This window comes from Micrasema longulum, unplaced genomic scaffold (assembly GCF_059751315.1).
Source record: "Micrasema longulum isolate JH-2025_06_02 unplaced genomic scaffold, ASM5975131v1 h1tg000769l, whole genome shotgun sequence".
In the NCBI taxonomy this organism is placed as follows: Eukaryota; Metazoa; Arthropoda; class Insecta; order Trichoptera; family Brachycentridae; genus Micrasema; species Micrasema longulum.
In genome coordinates, this window is record NW_028277963.1 from 297557 (window position 1) to 320159 (window position 22603).

Here is a 22603-nt window from a genome sequence, read left to right on the forward strand (position 1 = left end):
TTTAACTCATGAAGTTGTGACATAAAAGTGTCAAAGAAAATATTTAAACCGCTCTTATGTAAAGTTGAAGAAAATGAGTCGTTGTTCTACAATCTCGAATACCGACGATATGTCTTACTTTTCACTATAGGGAAGCAGTCGTTGTAGTTTTTTTAACATTTAAAACAACTATCATGTCGTCGGCCTCGTGGTGTAGTGGTCAGCGCGTTTGCCTATCATGTAAAAGGTCTCGGGTTCGATTCCCGACACGATTGACATTAAATATTCATTTAAAAAGGGGTTTTTACACTTCATAGTTCCTGGACTGGCACCTGAAGCGTAAGATCTTACCTTCATGCAACAAAAGTTATGCTGCGATTGGTGTACTAATGCAGTGACCTATGCACCATTAGGATTTACTTTTTCTACAATTTTTTTTTTCGAAAAATGATTTTCCCAACGCTGGTTGATGCAGCAAACTTTCGTCATCATCACCAAAGTACTTTCGAAACGACCCAAATTTTTTCCGGACACGGAGCTATGAGAAGTTATCTATATAGGTTTAAATTAAGGAATGATGACTATAGTTCATGCGATGATATTTCTTATTTCAGTGCCCATTTTTCAGTTTGCAACGCGATAAACTTGAAGCAGAATGCAGGAAAGATGGAATATCCTTGACAGATATCCACACTGTAGTTAAAAGTAGTTATCACGCGCCATTGTTCTTAAACTTTGCAACAATGGTGATTGAACTCATAAAGGTAATAAACCAAAATCAGTGATCGAACATCCCATTTCCAAGACAAACAAAAACATTTTTTTCCGAGTACCTAAGCCTTGTACATGACACGTAAGGCTACACTAAATACAGGGGTCCAAATATGTATATATAAAAAAAATAAAAAAACCATTAGGTGTGGATAGGGAATGATGATGATGATCGTGTATTAAATTTATAGTTGTCTATTTTATTCATACAAATACATATACAGGGTTTTCATTAAACCCTGTCACATCCGAAACCACGATGATCAGTATGAGCAAGAAGACATATTGGCACATTAAAATATTTTTTTAGAACCAATAAAATTTAAAATAATAAAATATCGAAAAAAGCATATAATTGCTTACTCCTCCAGTGGAGAAACGAGGGAGGAGAGGGGAGTCTTATACTACACCGCACTCCCCTCACTTCTCCCCTGTAGAAGTAAGCAACCATTTGTTTTTTTTAAATATTTTATTTAAAAAAAAATCTTTGTTCTAAATATTTTTTTATATGCAAATATGTCTTCTTGCCCATACTGATCATTGTGGTTTCGGATGTGACAGGGTTTAAAGAACACCCTGTATATTACAACAAAAAAAAACGTATCCCTAACTCTATGAGGCCAAGATCCCTGTGTTGAGTTATTTAAAAATTCAGGTATTTTTTAATCTCAATCATCTTCTTCTACTTTTAACTTATACTAAAAATGTAAAAAATAGTTTAGCAAAAACATTCTTCGAAAGAGTCAATTTATTATCTTTGAAAACGACACGGTATATACTCGTAAGCTCAAAATTTTATTGTAAGAGTGTAGAAAGCAATCTATGTTTCAGTTCAACTTTTGTTTATAACTGTACTCAAACACTGCTCAAAATTGACCATCACTTTCATAATACTCTTTATTTTTTAAAATTCTACTTCTACTCCTTATTTAAGGAATGCATTGAATATGCAAACATACGATCTAATCTACACTAAAATTGGTATTTGCTGGTTTCTTCCATCTCCGACAGATCAAATCCGTGCGGAGAAATATTCCTAAAGATGCAACTAAAGCTCTTGTAAATGCTTATGTCGTTTCGCGTCTAGATTACTGTATCACTCGTGTTTTATTTATATAATAAATTACAATGAACTTCCATCAAGAATTTTCACTTACAAACTTAAATGTTTTAGATTACTGTAATTGAATATACGCAAATTTCCCAACATATCAAACTTCAATCTGTTTTCAATGCAGCGGCGAGGCTTATTACGGGAGTAAAAAAATATCCTCACATCTCACAACATCTTCGAGATTAGCACTGGTTAAAAAGCCCAGAGAGAATAAAATACAAGCTTTGCTGGACAGTATTCAAATCCCTCCGTGAAATGGCTCCAAAATACCTATCGGACCTTTGTATTAGGGAAAATACATTTTAAAGAAAATCTACTTAGGTCAGCATTTGATTCAGGAAGAGGAAACTTGTCGAAATCCGGCGCTCCCCGAACACTAGATTTGGAGATCGTGCTTTTGCCGCCGCCGGCCCCTCTGCCCGGAACCAATTGCCTCCAAACTTACGAATCATCGACAGTCCCAGTCAGTTCAGATCCCAACTAAAATCCCACTTCTTTAGACTATCATACCCTCAATTTTAAATCTGGAAATATAATATATAACTTTAATTTAGTTAGAATGTAAGTTTAGGTATACAATTGTAAAGCGCCCTTGGGGTGATTTTTTATAAAAATGGCGCTATATTAATCAGCCAATTATTATTATTATTTTTCGGATCCGGCGTAGTTGCGTAGAAGTCTGAATGCCAAACAACCCTTCAAAAGTTCAGCGATGTTATTATGCCCTTAGGATAACAGAATAAAGACCTTCTCCCTATAATATACAAACATATTATGTTTATTACATACAGCGTAGATAAAGGGCTTAAACAGCTTGATAAGATTATTTCATCTAGTTTTAAGTACTTAAGAAAACTTAGTTAATTCGTGTTTCGTTTGTTTTGTAATGTAAGTAATATTGTATCAAAATACACGTATAAAAAACAACATAACCGCATAAAGTATAGCGTATAAACTGAAATATAAAAAATAAAAAAATAAAATTATGCACTGGAAACTTTTTTTATGGGATATGTTCTATACAGCACCGTGTAAAACCCGTGTAAAAAAGTTTACTTACTAGAAATATAAGAAAAATCATTTCGGGATTTAAAAAAAAAAAAATTGTTTGCCTTGGCAAATAATAAATGTTTGTCGCAAGGGGCAAAATTAGCAGTTCACAATGGAGTCCTAGTGCCGTTTCTGATGTATGTGAGTGGCTGAATTCTGTCGAAACGCGATCTCTCAGGCGATCGCGTGGTAAAACTACGCGCGATAGATGCACAAATGTCAAGATCCGTTCATTATGTGAGGCTGAAACAAGCGTTATCGACCAAATTAAGAAAAGAGCTCTGCGTTGCTTTGGACATGTAGAGCGAAAGGATGTTAAAAAAAAATACGATGCGAATGTTGACGGATGCAGAAGTAGAGAAAGACCCAAAAAAGACATGGCATGACCAAATCCAACAAATACTTAAAAAAGTAGGTCTACAAAAAATATTTACTTACTTTTTTGTTACGAAATATAGTATATTTTTTTATTACTTAAGGTAATTCAAAATACGTATATTTAATACCTCGTTGAAAATTTATCTGACGCCGCACGAAAAAAAAAAATTACGTTACTATTGTAATTTTCTGCTTATTAAAAAATAATAAAATAAAAAAAGTGAAATGACCCCATTCTTTGCACCATATTATTATATTAATATTTATTCTAATTTATGCTTAATTTAATTTGATTGATAAGTTTTGATATACCTACTTGGTTTTCTGTATACAAAATTGCATTGGGCAATTGAAATGTGTTAGTCCTTGATATACGAAATTATACTATAGAGGAGTATAATTTCATACTTCTATATAATTATTAATTCATATTCAAGTATTATATTATCATGTGCACACGCTTTGCTATTGTGTCTACTTAGACCAGGAAATCGCAAATTATAGCGTGATTATTTTGTAAATAAAAATATACGTGTAGGCATGTATTTAAATTGCGTAAATTAAGCTACATTTAGTTTCAAAATTATCAGTGGGCTTATTAAACAAGATTTGAGTTACATATATATAAAACGAACTCCTTAAAAAGATTTTAGATTAATAAGCTGCATTAACGACGTCTACGACACGGTACAAATCCCGAGTACATTATCATCATCAGCACTGCATTAATATAATATTAGTATAGCAGTGTACTGCAACAGTCTCAAAACTCATTGTACAATTAGTTACCTGATGCAATTTAAGATATGTTTTTTTCTTATTTTTTAAATTTAATTAGTATGTATAAAAAAATTACACATGAAATTTTTTTCATGTCCCGATTTGCTAGATAAACTCGTGTTAAGCCGGGACTAAACACCAAGCAATATACACATATAGGTACATTTACGAGTATGTAACATTTTACTAATTTACAGAGATGTTAAAATGTCTGGGCTGGTATTCAAAACGCTCTCGCGGCCGTATTATATTGTGTATTTACATACAAAATGAGAGCCACGAGAGTGGTTCAGAATGCACCCCTGTAGCTCAATCACAAATAACTGTCGTCGTGCTTAAAAACATGCGTTTGAGCGATCACAATGAACAATAATGAACATGCTCAAGTTATCGCAGTCATAAGTCAACGCGTGTGTAATCTCCAAGTCAACGCTCGTGTCGGATTGTTTTTTGTTTTCCTCGTAAACAAATACAGTTCATTGGCAAAAAATCGGCGTTTACTATAAAAAAATATACAATATATTGCATTTGCAAAATAGTAAGGAGTATCTAATACAAAAAAGTGAAAAATAAATTTCAATTACTATGGCGACTGCTTTTCTTGACATTTGGCTTTTCAACAGCCGGCTAAATGCAATAAATAGCACGATAAATAATAAATACATAAATAAAAATAACAGTTTTGGAATATTTTCCATATTTACACCGGTAGATTTCTGAAAAATAAAAGGGTAAAAAATCATTAGTAAAAATACATTACATTGGGTAAAGTAATGGAGGATGCACGTGTGTTATATATTCATTAAGTAATTCTACGTCGGGTTTATTTTTTCATCTATTAATTTCGAGAATTTCTAGTTTGTCAAGTTTATGGCCTTTAGGTGCAATATGAATTATTTTTTAAATCAAAGGAATGTTTATTTTATATTAAATGATAGGCAACATTTGAATTATCTTTATTATTAGACCACGATTGTATGTGCTCTTTTATGCGTGTTTTAAAGGCTCTACCCGTTTGGCCTACGTAGCATGTATGGTTACAGTCGTTACAATGAGGAAGTTCAGTGTTTTAAAAAAAAAAATTATTTGTTAATAGACTGTTAAACTAAGTAAAAATTTATTTAAAAAAATAATTATATTATTTCTATTATTAGCGCTACGATTTTTCAAAGTTTTGTATTTCTGAAATAACTCCGCGTGTAACGTCAGAGGTTCATTTCCGCTTATTCTCATTCAATTCTTTCCATTGGTCCAGAAGCGACAAGCAGACCGAAATCTTCCATAGCTCTCAGATCATAGGTTGATTCACATGAACCAGTGACGTCATTTAAAGTAGTGCGTTTTTATCAAAATATTTTTTATTATTTTTTCTGTACATTTTCAAGAAACTTTGCCGTGCAATTTAATGCTGTAATTTTTACCCCGCGTAAGAAATAAAAAAAATGTATAAAATTCCCCGTAGGGCTGAAGTTCCTCATTAAGAAGGTCCAAATTTGTGGATTAAAGTATCACTCGTCTTTTATTTATATAATGAATTACAATTAACTTCCATCAAGAATTTTCACTTACAAACTTAAATGTTTTTATAATCAATCTATCCTAGTTTTACCGTAATGTGTGGATTTGTAATTTGTCGGTACAGCACCCGTGTGAAAACGGTGTGTGGAGAGGAATGCTTTGATAATAATATTGAAATCCTAACTTACTGTTTTTTTACGAATAGCTATTTCCTATGTCTATTGTGAAATCAGAGTGATTTTCTCGTAACGCACAACGGGAAGGCGCTGCTCTGAGAACTCGGTCTAGCCTTAGTAAATTGTTATATCTAATTGGATAAAAATGAACGCGTTTTTATAAAGTAATTACAATCCGTTATAAACACATTCCATTATTATGTATACATTACCCGTTACTTCTGTTTCATACATATTAACATTCTCTAAAGCAGGGGTTGCCAACTTGATCAGACCCAAGATCTACTTTTCACTGTCCAGAGTCCGTGCGATCTACCAATCGTTTAATTAAAGTTGTATAAAATCTTAACGATAGATTTGATTGAACCGAAATCTACTTTGGCAAACAAATGTTTATCGCAGGAGGCAAAACTAGCAGTTCACAATAGGTTCTAGTGCCAACTCTTAAAATGAATGACAAATGAATTATTTCAAGTTCTGGAACTCAATCATAAACAAGTACCCACTTACCAATAAAAAATTACATTTTTTTTACGTTAATCCGAACGGTTTTTAACAAAGATTTTTTAGCAAAGTTTTATAAGTATACTCAACTATGTTTAATCCTAAGAGAAAACGCGGTCCGACTTTTCTTCACACAAATGTATTCACGTATTTATCTCTGAATTATGACACTAGAGAAATGGTATTTTTACAATAACAACAACAACAACCTATCACGCCGTTTCCCCGTAGGGGAAGGCAGAGAGGATAGAACGCCACATCACCCTATCTTTGCATACAGATATCGCTTCCTCTACATTCATACATCGTCTCATGCACGCGCGCTGATTATTCTGGCTTTTGACATGTCCATCTTCAAGTATTTGTTGGATTTGGTCATGCCAAGTCTTTCTCGGTCTTCCTCTATTTCTGCATCCATCAACATTCGCATTGTAAATATTTTTAGCCGTTCTTTCGCTGTCCATTCGCTCTTAATAGTCGATTAACAAATAAAAAAAAAATGAAAAACCACCGAACTTCCTCATTATTTCACGATAAAAATGTTTTAAAAGTCAATTGCTCACCTCTCGGTATTAAAAAATATACATATCGTAGAATTAAGAATAGTCCAGAAGGAGTGTCCAATAATTTCCCCACTATGCCCTACTTACGCCGCGTGCATTCGTGAGGTCGCAGCGTAATGTTGCACGATGGAAAAAAAAATCATAACACGTAAGGTTAAAAAAAAGCAATCTGTTAATTTCTCTAAAATTTTATTGTGCACGCGGAAATATTGATTGACACAACAGAGTAGATAAGTAAAGGATCATTTAATAAGAGTGATTGAATTGATGAACTTTAAACTTAAAATATAAAACAAATTTTATTTTAAATAAAACGGATATAATAATATCATGTTGAATAATATTTGATTTTTGAAGATAATGTCGGTCAAATGTCCACCACAGAGTTGTTTATTCCGAGATCCAATTTTCATTAATTCTCTCATTAGATGAGCAAAGTAAGGTAAAAAAAATACCTGGCAACACTAACGAAATTTCCATTTTGTTTCTTCGACAATCTGACAAATGGAAAAAAAATTCAATTTTTAAGTATTGCATTTGTTATATACACATTCATTTGCTAATTACACATGAAATGTGATTGCATCCTGTTTCTTTAAGATCCTAGCAGTATTTCTACACTTTAAAAGGACACAACACGGCATAGTTGAATTCAAATCAGGAGTTGCGCACTGAGCGACATCTACAAAGAAACTAATGGGTCAAAACCTAAACCTACTCATTTATGAGAAGTTGAGTAAACTTCTATTTGATGTGCGTATGCGGTTTCTGGACTATTCTTAATTCTATGAAATATATATTATTATTATGGTTTACATCCTTCATTCAAATTTCTTACGGTGTTAAAAAAATATATCTATGCTTAGATTTCTTAGACAAACTTAAACGTTTTTATTTTATTCACTACACTATTAATCACGTCACGTAACAATAATTTATGTAAATATATCGATGTATTAATACTAAACATTCTCGTATTATGTTACTCTTTATAAGACAATTATTTATTACGACATATTATGTGTTTACATTTTGCGTTATTCATTCGAAAGTAATTATCCTTATCGCTAAGAATAATAGATACCTACATTTGAATAACCGACTTCATTCATATAATACTTGGCGATAAAACTTCTAATTTAGATCTAATGTCAATAGAGACATTGCGATAAGATACCCTGTAATATTACAGGCTGTAGGCATTGTGAATTTTAAACGAGTCTTGAATTTGAATATAAATACTAACGATTTGTCTGTCTAGTTGCGGACATACCGACGCGTAGTTTGATCCCGACACGGCTAATCCTCAATAAACGACTCGATAACAATTCGTCGCAAGCTCCGCGACCGCGAGACGACTAGCCGCGCCGGCGCCCGCGACGGAATGAGCCAAAGAAACATCGTGAAATGTGTTAAAAAAAGTGCATCAATATGATGAAAATCAAATCCCTGTTCCGCAGGGGTCACCAGACCTCCGGAACCAAGACCCAGCCGGAAGGAGCGCCCTTGAAAGGCGCCACGTCCATCTCCAGCCTCGACTCCAAACACCACAAAATAGCCCCGGTCACCAAAGACAAGTCCACCAAAGTCTTCGGGTCCAAAGACAAGATTAACAAAGGCCGGAAAGACAAGCAACCGGAGATCAAGCTCACTCCCAGCAATGAGACTCTCGATGAAGTGGACAGGGCGTCAGAAGAGATGGAGGGAGAGTTCTCTCGGCCCGAAGTAGCCAGCCTCAGGCGTTCGAGGAACAACAACAAGATTGAGTATAACTCCGCTGATCAGTTGACCGCGGGTCCGGAAGCTACGGTCCGCCAACTCGGAGTCGAGGAGCCCCTGCTCTTCAAGGGGAAGCTGAGCAGCTCTTGTCGGCTGGAGAGGCCATCGGAAAGCCTGTTACCCCTCGCTGATTTGGAGAAACCGGAGTGTAAAAGTCTACCTCCCCTGCTTCTGAATAGCCCCCAGGAATACAACAGAACTGCTGAGGTAATATTTCAATGAAACATTGTTTAAGCTGTCCCTTATAAGGATCGAAATTTATTGCAACAGAGAGGGAGAACATTTTTGATAAGGGAGTATCTAAGTCTAAGCTCTCATAGGGCTTACGATCGGTCATTGGTTGGTTTGAGTGGCCACTTCACGCACTGTTAAATTCCCCACTTTTCCTATGTTTATCCACATTTACTCAACTCTTCTATCTGTTGACTTTTAAGAGCTGAAACCTTTATCATGTGGGTGAAATTCATCCTCGAAATTGTTTTCAGGCATTGCCTAGTAGGTGAAATGGTTCAGCTGGATGAATCTCACCCACATGATAAAGCTAGCTGTGTTATTTCACCTACTAAGGAGTTATTATGATCAAAATTTATTGCAACAGAGTGGAAAAACACATTTGAGAAGAGAATAACCTAATAATATCGGGATACCTTCTCAAAAATGTTTTCCCTCTCTGTTTTCACTCCCTAGGGAGTCCACCCTGTCAACAAACATTGTCCCTTTTTATGCCGAGGCTACCATATTGCAGAGAGCTCCTTCGGGCAGCTTTTCTCATTTGGCAACGAGCAATTTTTCCTTGTATGTGGTCACCACCAAGGAGCTTAAGTCCTCATACGCGGTTTGCGTTATGTGGAGAGTAAGCTGTCCCCGAGTATGATATGGATTACAGATAAGAGGTTCGAACCCTGCTCTGCGAAACTTGGTTCCTATTTTCTTGTGCAGCTATTTGTGATTAGTCAAAAATAGCACAATAAAAACATATAAGTGAAATTGTATTTATCACACATATGTAATGTTTCCACCACTGTATTCATTTTTTAACTAAGCCACAGTGTGTTTGAATGTTTTTCAGTCTACGTTAATGTGTCAGTACCTGTTGGTAAATCAAGTAAATATAAAAAATTCCTTTCTGTTAATAGGCGCACCAGAATATTTTATTTGAAAACGTTCCACCACGCACACTCTAGGTGTTTTGAGCGACGCAAAAGAACCCATTCTCCTATCAATCAAGTATATTTTTTGTATAACTATGTTTATGTTTCTAGGTGGGCACAATCACCACGGATGCCATTTTGCTGACTCCGTCTCCTGGTCCCGACCCCAACTTGGAGGTGGTGAAGAAAGAGTTGGAAGAAGTTGCCAAAGAAAAGGAGGAGCTGCAGAGGAAAGTGTTCGAGCTGGTGCAGCAGCATCAGGATATGGCAGATCTTCGCAAAGAACTGGCCGACTTGAAGGTAATTCTTTTTTATCAACTTTTCAAACTGACATTAATAAATAAATGCATAATAAATATTCTGCCTCTTCCTGATAAATATTGTATCAAAATACTCATCATCGTGTCCTTATCCACACCCAGTGGTACATAATTGGGAGGGGGAATGCATGTAAAAAATCTAACATATGAAATCTAGATGTTTGTGGTTATTGCTGAAAATAAGCTACTAAATGGCAGGAAGCACACTTGCGAACTGACCAACGTTATCGAATATTATTAAACTGTAGCTAATGACTTGTAATGTTTGTTGTTTGCAAGGTGAAAAAGCAGACATATGTGAATTATTATTGAAAGAATTCGGCAGAAAAATATTTTGATCATTTTAATACTTTCTCAACATTATGGAGTAGGATTATGCAAAAAATGAAATCAATGTGCTGATAAACAAAAAAGTTTTTGAAAAAAATATGGGAAAATGAGGGGATATTATGATACATTTTATATTTGCAGCACTGTGGATATTCATTATAACAAAATAAATGAAAACAACTTTGTTTTTAACCACTTATTTTTTCTGCCAACCGGTTTCAAAGCAGATACAAGCTTCTTTATCAGGGTATACACTTAACTAATGAATTCTATCCTATATTATTTTATCAGTGCCTACTGAATACTACATGTGTAATAAATCAAGTATTTTTGTCTTGTAAGGATGGGAAGCGTGATGTGAGATGGATACGATCTTAAACTATACGGGAGTGGACTAATTTAATTATTTTTATTTTTTTATTATTACGAATCACTTTTTTAATTTCTAAGATTTCCAAGTTGTCCAATTTTAATGTTTTATTTTCAACATGAAGAACTTTTCATTCAGTGTCTTCACGGTTTTGCGAATTCAGAAAAATGATTATTATTTAGGCTACTTAAGTGTTCTTTTACTCTAATATTAAAGTTTCTTTTAGTTTTTCCAATGTAGATTGAATCACAATCATTACAATTCAATTGGTACATGCCAGATTAATAGATTTATTATATTTAGGGACTTTGTATAGGGTCTAGAATTTCAACTGTCCATGCGCTCTATAGCTCCAAGACGTGTTGGGATCCAGCTCTGGTTTTGGAAAAAATAATAAGAAACACCAAAGTCAATTTTTAAATCATTGTAATGGGGGCTAGATTTCATACTGTCCATGCGCTGTGTAGCCGCAGGACATTTTAGGGTAATTATTGTTACTGTGCTTGAGGTGATTTTCACAAAAATGGCGCTATCTAAAACAATAACAATAGTTCTTTCACATCCTTGTGTTTATATCTGCGTCATTAACTTAGTGTTGTGTTTTCAGATGATCAGCGAGCGAGCTACTGCAGAGAACGTGGCTTTACGAGCGAGACTACGCGGGGTGGCGCACTCCCCTCTCAGTGACAGCGAAAAGAGGCAACTGCTTCAGGAGGCTGGACACTGTTCAGCGCCATCTTCTATGCCAATGGTATGCCAATACTGATAAACCTCAGGCGATAAACAGTGAAACAACTCCCTCCACATACCTGTAAAATGTTTTTAAGACCACGGGCCTTCCTGTCGGTTTTGCTCATGCTTATGAGCAATGTTCTTTTGTCAATAAACATACAGTAGCTAGTACACATTGCATCTATAGTCCTTAAAATATAGCTTGATTAGAATGACAGCTGTCAAACTAATTTCATTAGTGATGGGAAATTACTGATCACTGATCAAATCGATTTTATCAGTTATTTCATGCAATCATGAAACTCTGTTTCTGAAAATTGATATAAAAAACGAAAAACAAGCCTATTATAGCGTGTATAACATAATTGTTCACCAAAAAATGAGAAATTTAGGTATACTTTTTCAACAACAACATCTAACGAATAATTTTTTTATTCGATCAATTTACATTGATTTATTTATTTATTTAACTTTTTGTACATAATGTTATTTGTACATTGGCGGGCTTATTGCCAAATGGCAATTTCTTCCAACCAACCAATAAAATAAAAGTTTTATTTTTATAATTCAAGTTACAGAACATATTCAATAGAAAAAAAAAAAAGATTAAAAAGTGAAAAATATATAAAAATAGAAATAAACGTATTTGTTTATAAATTACCTTAAATCAAAACTAGTACTCAATGGGAAAAAGGAAAAAAGCGGAAAGAGGAAAAAGGAAAGGAGGAGAGATTAAGGAAGAGAAAGGAGATGTTTCTTCAGACGTGATCTGATTGATCAATTTGTCCCATCTCTAACGTTTTTGCAGAATGATTTAACCTTGTAAGAACGTCGTTAATAATTAGGTTTATTTTAGGTTTTTTTTTAGTTTTAAAGCTGATTTTATAAATGAATGTTGATTTATATTTCAAGCATTGTAATAAAAAAATTAATTAACACGCCAGATACTAATGATTTTTCGTGTGTCAATATAAATAACTCATTTGACGTTACTACAAAGTTATGTTGTCACTTTTTCTGACAACTGTCATTCTAATCATGTTATATTTTAAGGACTATAATAACTTTAATATTTATTTATTTTATTTTATTTTATTAGGGAAATCAACAGTTCTACATACATATTTTTAGTAAACAAACAGATATAGTGTATAAACTCAGAACTAATAACAGATTTCCACATAGTATACAAAGTTAGTAAAGAAAATATATATTACATATCAAATAAATACATACAATTTATACATATAAAAATGTTATTTTCAAGTACTCAATAATCAAAGATTTTTTAAATATTAATTTTAAGAACATTAAGTTACTGTAAATTGGGCGGGATAAGGACAAAAATGCTTGAAGAGAGGATAAGGAGGGGAGGGGAGATGTACATATTTATTATTATAATGTCTACTAAGTTACATATCATTTTCCTTTAATATAATAAAGACCAAGGAGTGGACGAGGTGTGAAGAATACTTCGTCCTAGGATGAAAATTTAGAGTGGATTGTATTGTTGAGAAGGAAGGTCGCTCAACTCCACTGACCTGCTGATAACGAGGCGTGATGAGTGCTGGAATCTGGGTGGTGAAGCTGGCGGTCGTGAGACGCTGGCACAGCTCGTATGGAGCTGGCGGTCTAAATCTAAATAAACAGCTTGCTTGATGAAAAAAAAAGCACTTCATTCGTAGAATATTATTTGTGTACTGCAATTTGAATGTTGTATCCGGCACTCACACATATAGGAAATGGGAAGGACAGGTAGGTATATAGATTTAATTGAGAGTTGGTCCGAACATACTTTGTGAAAATTTTCAACATTCTTCTATTATATGTTTACATATTGATTTAAATGATTTATTATTAAATAATAATTATTTATTGGGCACAGAAAAAATTAAAATATCAGAAATCTGAGATAAATCACTAATACAACCAATGCGGTGTATGAAGTATAAGAGTACTGAATATAGGATTGTCTCATTAACTCTTTACGCAACACGATATGAGTCACGATTTTGACAGCAATAGCCGGCTTAAGTGCCAACGGGTTAACACCCCCTATATTTATAGTTTACGAGCTGAACCCAATGCTTTCCTATTGCTTTATTTGGGTTCATACTCGATTATAGATTGAATGAACACAATCGAAAGTTTGATATCATTTATTGTATTTAGTCCAAATTAAATGTGTGCATTATTATTTTTGTGTTTCGGTTCACATAAATTGTGAGTACAGATAATTTTGATAGCATGTCAGACCTTTTATTAGAATAGACAAAATCGACATATCGCCATCCCGTTTTGGCACCTCACCTCGCACCTTTATCAAAATAAAATTTTCTGTAGCGGTACATCCTGCGTTTTTCAGAAATAGTTTTATTTGTATACCGTGCGCCCGAAAACATCAAATAAAACTGCGCTTTTTTTTACTGGTTTTTGGATGGTTCTAGTAGTTTATATTTATTACATTGTTGTAATTGAGAACTATTGTTGTTGTTTTTTTTTAATTTAAAATAAAAATACTTGCAAAATAATCTCGAAATTAAAGTCTTGCTGGATTTCGCAATTCGTCAGCAAGTTCATTTTTTCAATGTTTTTTTTAATAAGTACATTTTTCTTTTTAAAATTATAAAATTGAATGTTCATAATCTTATCTAAGCATGTTCTTTACATGAAACTTCTGTGTTATAAGTATTTATGTAACATAAAACTTTTTTTTTTTTTTTTTAAAAAAAGAAATATTTGCGTTCTTATGATTTACCCAAATATTTAATTTTGAGGGCCATTTTCAACGAGTTGTAAATAACTCACTATTAGAAAATGGAATCGAGTTGGGGTAGAGTGGGATTCGAACCACGGACCTTCGGTCTGTGAGTCCGAGACACTAGCCACAGGACCACAACCCGATTGTAAACTTTTTAAATATGTTTCTTTTTCACTTTATATTGAAGAGTTTATATTCTGTTGAATATGTATTTTTGTAAGGTAAATGGCACTATTATAATATAAACCTACTATTTTATCTAAAAACATGACATATTATATATTTTATTGATAATTAAGACTACCATTAATTTAAAAAACCATTTTCTATTAGCCATAATTTGAGCATGTGTAAATTGTAAAATATTGTTGTGATTTTGAACCAGTGTTGTATTCCAGGATTCCGACGGTGAAGCCATGACTCCAGAATGGGACAAACACTCCTCCAGCTCCCTGAGCGAGGTATCTGTTGCCTGCCTGCAGGATCGCATCCTGCAAATGGAAGAAAATCACTACAGGTGAAAAAATCTTCACTCATATCTGTTTTTTTCATTTTCATTTTGTTTTTGCACCACAACAGGCCAGGAGACCTAACTACAGTGGTGAATTACATCACAGAACTCCTAGGCTTGAGAAAAATCACATTTAATTTTTGTGTTCTCACCGGGAATCGAACCCGGAACCTTCCGTCTGTGAGTCAAGCGTCTTGACCACTACACCACAGAGGCCGCCACTACACCTCAGAGGCCGCCATTTGCAACGGTAAGTAGTTATAAGAGGTTGAAGTAAATTATCTGGTCCCAGTTGGGCGACATTGTAATGGTAGGTTATCACAACCTTAATGATCAAATTTATAATATATAGAAGAATAATGAAGATTACCAAATAAAGTACCTACAAACAACTTACCATTCACCAGTTCCGCTCAATCAGCAAGAACATGAGAATTCTCCAAAAGAATAAGATTATGTTGTATAAATTTAATTATATGAACGGCATCAAAAACGTTATATATAAAAAACTTTAGTGTAAAATGGAATAAATACTACTCAAAGATCTGGATTTTATGAAATAATATCCTATGCTAAATAAAAAACCTTGTGAACACATGTATTATATTGGAAGCTGTAAATATGTTATGACTCGCAATTTGCTAGTTTGTAGTAAAATATTATTGTTAGTATATATGTCTCCGCCAAATGGTCAAATGGACTGTTAATTAAATACCGGCATTCAACTTAAAGGCTAGGCCGTTTTTGAATAGTTGAATATAACAATGTAAACAATTAATGTGTCATTTTTTGTTTAGCACAAATGAGGAGTTACAAGCCACTCTCCAAGAACTGTCTGATCTCCAGAACCAGCTAACAGAGGTACAAGTTGACAATGAACGCCTCTCTGATGAGAAAGCCGTGTTGCTCGAGTCACTTTGTCGACAGACTGAAAAATTAGAAGACTCCAGGACCAAAGTAAGTTCAAAATAAATTAAATATTGTATAGAATCACTTTTGTAAAACACCCTTGAGGTATATTACGAAAGCATTATTTTAAATTGTGGTCCTACAGAAAATTTTTGGGAATTACACAAGAGACCACATTATGAATTATGAAGTATGAGACAGAATCAGCGAAGATCAGCACTTGCCAATGGATCGGTCACATTTAATGCCACGAAAATCCTACATACTATTTTGAAAGGAACAACAAAAATTATGTTAGTGAAGAGCTCGTAAAGAAGATGTTCCGCACGCGCTGGAACGATGGAAGCTCCGGAATATTGTGTTAATTGTTTATAACTTATATTTAATAGTTTAGGTCCTCGGTATATGTGAAAGCCAAGGGCCGAATCCATAATAAAGGCGATTTAATCCACTTTCGGGTTCGGCCTTGGCTATACCGAGGAAAATATAGAATAGGATTTTATTTGGATAATTTTGTGTTTAATGTATGTATTTTGTATGTGTCTATTTTTAAGTGTATTCATATTTGTATGTTGCTCGCCGCGTGGCGTACTGTAGACTAAACCCGCGCGCAGGCGGACGCCGCTATTTACGTGGCCGGCCGTCGGAACAGAGTGAGTGGGGGAGGCCGTACACGCACTCCCGACGGTGGCTCGCGTACACGGCGGCGGCCGCGCGCTCGGGCGTCGGGTAGTGCGCCGCGAGGGCCTTATAATGGGTACACTTAAAATAACCAATCAGTTCGCTCAAGACACTACTACTACGTTTTACTCTTCGCTCCTGCTCTCCGCTTCCCGCTGGACTTCGTGCTTCGCTGCTGCCTTCCGCCGTGACTGCCCTGACTGCGTTCGCCTCTTTGAACCAACAGGACGCATTGGAAAGCCATTTGCAGGGCTACTGAGGTTGACTTAGTGGTCAGTGCTTTCTCGGTGCGCCGGGCTCAGGCCCCCCATTTACCCCGGGTGGGCCGATTGAACAGAACTAGGGAGACGAAGCCGCCACCCCCCCTGTAACGGGTCGGTTACAGAGGATATTTGCAGCAAACCAGAGTGGAGTTATTTTGGCCTCATTAAACAATTAAAGTCGCGTCTACTATCCAGAAATATAAAGACCACATTATATAAAACACTGATTAGAGCAGAACTCTGAGACCTAGACACTTATCAAATATAATTAAATGAGATTAGACTGCTTCGAAAGGAAAATCTTCCGCAGCATCTTCGGACCCATTAAGGATGGTTAGACATGGAGGAAGACAGCTCTGCAATCTACTCCAGGATGTCAGCACAGTCATGTTTATTAAAATTAACAAATCGCATTCGCAAAGGTTTTTGCACTGCTTGATCAGGAGCTCCTGAAAAGAGTGTTTTTTAACAACCCATTAGGGAAAAAAAAGTGTCAGCAGACTGAGACTGCGATGGTTGAATGATGTCGTGGTAGACTATCAGGCTCCAGGGCAGCAAAACTGGAGGTGCCAGCCAGAGATAGGTCAGGACGGAGACGTTTCTCGGAGGACGCTAAGACCCACCGAGGGTTGTAATGCTGAGGATGTATGTGTGTATTTTATATGAACCACATCATATGGCCAGTTAAAAAGAGCTGCTGAGGATCAGAATGAATGGTGTTGCGAGTGTTGGTTGCAAATATGTAAAATGTACAAGCCGAGGATCGCACATATTTCATTTTCACTTAAATCACAAATTAGCTTCATAACATGCTTTGATTGAAATAGTAAGTCTGTGCTTTTGTGTACTGTTTTGTATTGGATTCCCCGCACAGTTTGTGTAGTCGCGCTTTATATTCCATCTTGTTCATTATTCCTTAGGTCGACACTCTGCAGGAACTTCTACTGAGAGATGGAACCGATCAGGAAGGATGTACAACAGAGAGGGAACAGAAGCTAGTCCTACTACTCAAGGTGAGCCCATCATTTCACCCCCATGTCTATTGCATTTTTATATAAAAACATGGTAAAAAAATCATTGAGTTAATTATTTTTATTGTTATGGTAATTCAAGAGAAATTAAGTTCAGATCAGCCAGTTAGGAATTCTTAAATCTGGTTATGATTTGATATTTCGAGGTAGTTACAGCGCATGCGTCAAATCATTTGATATTAGAGGTGATATTTTATTTATTTATTCATATTTTTCGCTTACAAACTATAATTAATAATAAAAATAATGTGACCTCCCTGGGATTTCCCGTGCCGAGGACACTTAACAATATACTATTTTGAAATTACATTTGCGAATAAACAAAGAAGACTGACCTAAAAAACAAAGAAAATTAACAAATATTCAGAGAGTTTTAAAAACAAGGTATTTATGTACATCTATATTATTTATATTACAAAACACGCAATGAAAATAACAAAAACCTAACATAAGCTATACACTTGTGGAGCAGTTGATTCAATATTGGTTTGGGCAAATGAGACAATCCATTTTACTTCTACCTAGCTCCACTATCCATTTTTTATAGCCTTTTTAAACATTTTCTCGTTACTAATTGTTTTAATAGATAGTGGAAGTAGGTTATAAATTTAATTTGAATAATACTCAAAATCCCTTTGTCCGAAAGTGGTATTAGTTTGTATTTGTTTAAGTTGTCTATGTGTTGAGGATCCAGTGATTATATTATTTGTATGCGATGTATTGTGGGGGCTATGTCTTTAATTTGAGTATGAGTAGTTTTTGAATCTATAAGTGAGTATTGTTTTAGCGTATAATTGTTTTATAATGCATATGTTCCGTAAGATGCAATGCAAAATATGAAAACCTCTATGGAAAATATGTATACGTATAGACATGTCGGTAGAGCCGGCATTCTAATACCGAGGTAGATAGAGCTAATAGAAAAGTTAAGTATACTGCCTCGATACATACCGATAAAGATAACGTTTGTAATATGAATTATCATAGGATACGCAAGACTGACAACATTTTTCCATTCAGTGAAAACAAATCTCATGTAATTTATTCTAATCACATATTTATTTATTTATTTATTCATATTTTTCGCTTACAAACTACAAATTAATAATAAAAATAATGTGACCTCACTGGGGTTTCCCGTGCCGAGGACACTTAACAATTTAGTTTTTTTTTATTACATTTGAGAATAAACAAAGAAGACTCACTTAAAAAACAAACATAATTAACAAATATTCAGACAGTTTTAAAAACAAGGTATTTATATACATCTATATTATTTATATTACAAAACACACAATGAAAACAACAAAAACCTAACATAAGCCATACAGTTGTGGAGCAGTTGATTCAGCATTGGTATGGGCGAATGAGACAATCCATTTTACTTCTACCTAGCTCCACTATCCATTTTTTTATAGCCTTTTTTATTTAATAATACGAGTCTTTCAATAATTACATACCCAATAGGGAAATGTCACTTTTTTTTACAATTTTAAATTAATAAGGGTGAGTCTATGAAATACTGTCCAGTAAAAAAAAGATTTTTTTGTATTTCGAGGCTATACTCTTTATATATTTCAAATATTTTTTGATATAGGTGCAATATGTTGATTTCAAATTTTACGCTAAGCCTCGAAGAAGATTACTCTTTCAAACCTTTGATAAAAGTTAAAATAAAAGAAAATTGTGGGAGAAATAAAATATATATATTTGGATAATTTATATAGCGCCGTTTTTGTGAAAATCACCTCAAGGGCGCTGGACAATAAATAAATATCCCACCACGTCTTGCAGCTACAGAGCGCATGGAGGGTTGGGATTCTTGTTCCTCGTCTCCAATTATGATATACAGGAGCTAGATTACAGCACGTCTTACAGCTACAGAGCGCATAGACAATAAGAAATCTAGCCCCTATTTACATTTTTTTTTTTATTTGGCAATAAAGTTTAGAGATTTAGTGATATTTAAAAGAATTAAATAAAAAACAAATTTATAAAAATAGAAGTTAGATTACAACAAGTCTTGCAGCTACAGCAAAAGGGTTAATGTATGTTGTCATTTCTGTTCATTTTATCTTGTATGTACTGTGTTATTTAAAGTTTTGTGTATGCCATTGGTTTTAATATTAAATCAGTAAGCCACTCCCCTGTTATATGTCGACGTGCCCTATGTAAATTGCCCCATCTGCAATCTATGACGTACTTTGCAGAAGAGAGCTTATAAGGTTTCTAAATCATTTAAAAAAAAAAAAACGTTTGGATCTGTTTCGTCGGGTTTCTGGCACAAGTTGATAACTATAAATTTTCAAAAAGCGTGGTCTCTTGATAACTGGCATCAAATAATATTTGTTTGAAATATTTCATATTTTATAAATAAAAAAAATAACATTTTATAATATTCTACATAGTTATCATCATTCCCTTTCCGCACCTAATGGTGAATAGGGCACTGCATTGGAACACCAATCGCGACATATCTTGATCATTTTTGATAAATTAAGTTAAGATGATCAGTCTTACGCTTCCAGTCCAAGGACTGTGAAATATTCTAATGAACAAAAACCATTTTAAAATAAATATTTCATGTTAACCGTGTCGGAAATCGAACCTGAGACCTCTTGCATGGTAGGCAAACTCGCTAACCATTACACGGACTATTCTACATGTGGTTTTATTTGAATTGTTAATATGGAATAAGCTTTCAATTTCACAAGTTACCCACTAAAGTCTAGAGATTTTTCGGTGGGATATAATGTTTTTTAAACAGATTTATTTTGCACACCTTTTATCTGCAAAGTGAAATTTCACATACTACGAATACCCATAAAAATATGTGAAATGAATTTTTAAAAAGTAACTTGTATTTTCAAAATCAATATGAATATTGTTGGGAAATGTTTTTATTTATAATTTTAAAAATACATCTCCCCAAAAACGCAACATGTTTGGCCTTGACAATTATGACGCCAAGATTCGTGTTGACGTTGTATTTAAATTTAAACAGTCACAAATAAAGGTCAAAATTTAACCAAATCGCGATGTATTAGGGGCGTGGCCAATGCAGTGAATCGTTTTTGAGGGAAATAAAAAATATTTTTTATGCCACTAAATATGTACAAAAAAATAATTTTTTTGCTCAACTGTATTTCATAGATCTTTATTGATTTATAATTGTAAAATACCATACAATAACGAAATATCTCAAAATCGTCAACAATGCAATACTTTACATAGGGCGTGTCGACGTCACCAGCGCTAGCTAGTGTTTTGATAAGGAAACTAAACGTTTTATATCTCATTGGTTTGTTGTATGCTTGTAAAAGGCACATGTTTATTTATGATTTATCATCACACCCATGATATAGCATAGGGGACAGCATTGGTAAACCGAATCCAGCAAATCTCGATCATCAAGGTAAAACTTTTCCGGTGCCATTCCTGGGGGGCGATTACAAACATTATCTTCATCGGTATCGAGACGGTGTAGTTAACTTTTTTAATAACTCTATCTACCTCGGTTTTATTAGGTGATTCAATGGTAAGGAGATGAATGAGATAATGTGCATGACGACGAATGAAGCCGGCGTCCATCTTTGACGAACCAGTTCATTACTAGTCAAAGAGCGTACACAACTGTCAGCTAACTCATGATATTGTCAACTCCACAAAAGGTCAGGGTAAGTACCACGCATGCGTGAAGCTGCGATCGCATCGCTGCGATGGCAAGAAATACAAATGGAACATGCTTTCTGGGCTGGTATTCCGAATGCATTTACAGCGTACTATAACACGTATTTGGTACGTAAAAACGCGCTTTGCCGCACTATAATCGCGTCCAGAATACCAGGGCTGGTATTCCAAACGCTCTCGCGGCCGTATTATATTGTATTTACATACAAAATACACAAGAAAAACTGTTGTCTCATGCCACGAGAGTGATTCAGAATAGCACCCCATGCCTGGTTATGCCTCGTACACCATGGATGTGATTCTGCGTACTAAATATCTGTTACTTGTTCAAACTGTCTTAATACTTTCTTATTCATTTACGGAACTAAAATTGATAATTCGTTTATGGAATTTGGGAGTCAGCACACCCTCGAGTGGAACTATCAGATGACTGATCTTAGAAAAATAGTACTATAGCTTAGTTGATGGTACGTAGCTCTGTGAAATGTAATATAAGGAGTGTGCGTCTTTGCAGAGTGGTCAAGAAGAAAGAGAGCTGCTCTTGCAAAAGCAGGAGGAACTAAAGACTGAAAACTTGGAACTGAGGGAGACGCTGGAATCGACTGTCAAGGAAAATGAGAGGCTTCACGAGAGAATTATGTGAGTACAAATTATATATACCGTAAAAAAAAAATTGTAAAAATAAAGTGTACTAAAAAAGAACAATGGTTTGTTTTTTCCTTGTATAAAAAACAATTTGAAATTTGAAAATAAATCAATTGTGTACTATTTACTGTTCCTTCATTAAAAAATATATAACATGACAACATAATACTTTAATAAATTGTTAGAAATATTATTTACATTTACTGTCAGACAATATACTTATCCTTCTTCAATTCTTTCATATGTTGACTTTCGTGAAGTAAAATGCCTGAAATCTTTATCAATGCGGGTGAGATCCATCCGACAGAATTATTTAAGAAAAAATGGAGTTTCGAGATAGGTCGGAGATGTCTAGAGTATATTCTAGATAAAAATGATAATGAAGTTTGGAATTGTTGTGTGTTTTTCTACAAATGTAATAATAATTTTAAAAATGCTTTGGTCCGACTTCACTTTCATCGCTTGAGATAGTCCAGAGCCTGTGTAATATTTCCATCTAAAAAAAAAAAAAAAACAGTAGTATAATTATATTATTTATATAGCGGTTGAAATGCGATCTCTTAGATGAATGTGTGGGAAATCCATGTATGACAGGGT

The 22603-nt window shown here is 34.4% G+C and overlaps 1 protein-coding gene across 9 annotated transcripts in view; it reads left to right on the forward strand.

The window, feature by feature from the left end:
- spdi (sperm antigen with calponin homology and coiled-coil domains split discs) overlaps positions 1 to 22603 on the forward strand; it is a 205736-nt gene that overhangs the window by 140191 nt on the left and 42942 nt on the right. For 6 of the 9 annotated variants that reach the window (XM_088230453.1, XM_088230451.1, XM_088230454.1 and 3 more), the window contains 7 exons: positions 8294 to 8819; positions 9875 to 10063; positions 11391 to 11534; positions 14675 to 14793; positions 15585 to 15744; positions 17561 to 17653; positions 21876 to 22000. In XM_088230453.1, the coding sequence (XP_088086579.1) occupies positions 8294 to 8819; positions 9875 to 10063; positions 11391 to 11534; positions 14675 to 14793; positions 15585 to 15744; positions 17561 to 17653; positions 21876 to 22000 (1356 nt within the window). Of the gene's footprint in view, positions 1 to 8094; positions 8820 to 9874; positions 10064 to 11390; positions 11535 to 14674; positions 14794 to 15584; positions 15745 to 17560; positions 17654 to 21875; positions 22001 to 22603 lie in introns of all 9 variants that reach the window. The other 3 variants (XM_088230455.1, XM_088230459.1, XM_088230460.1) reach the window with 1 other exon arrangement.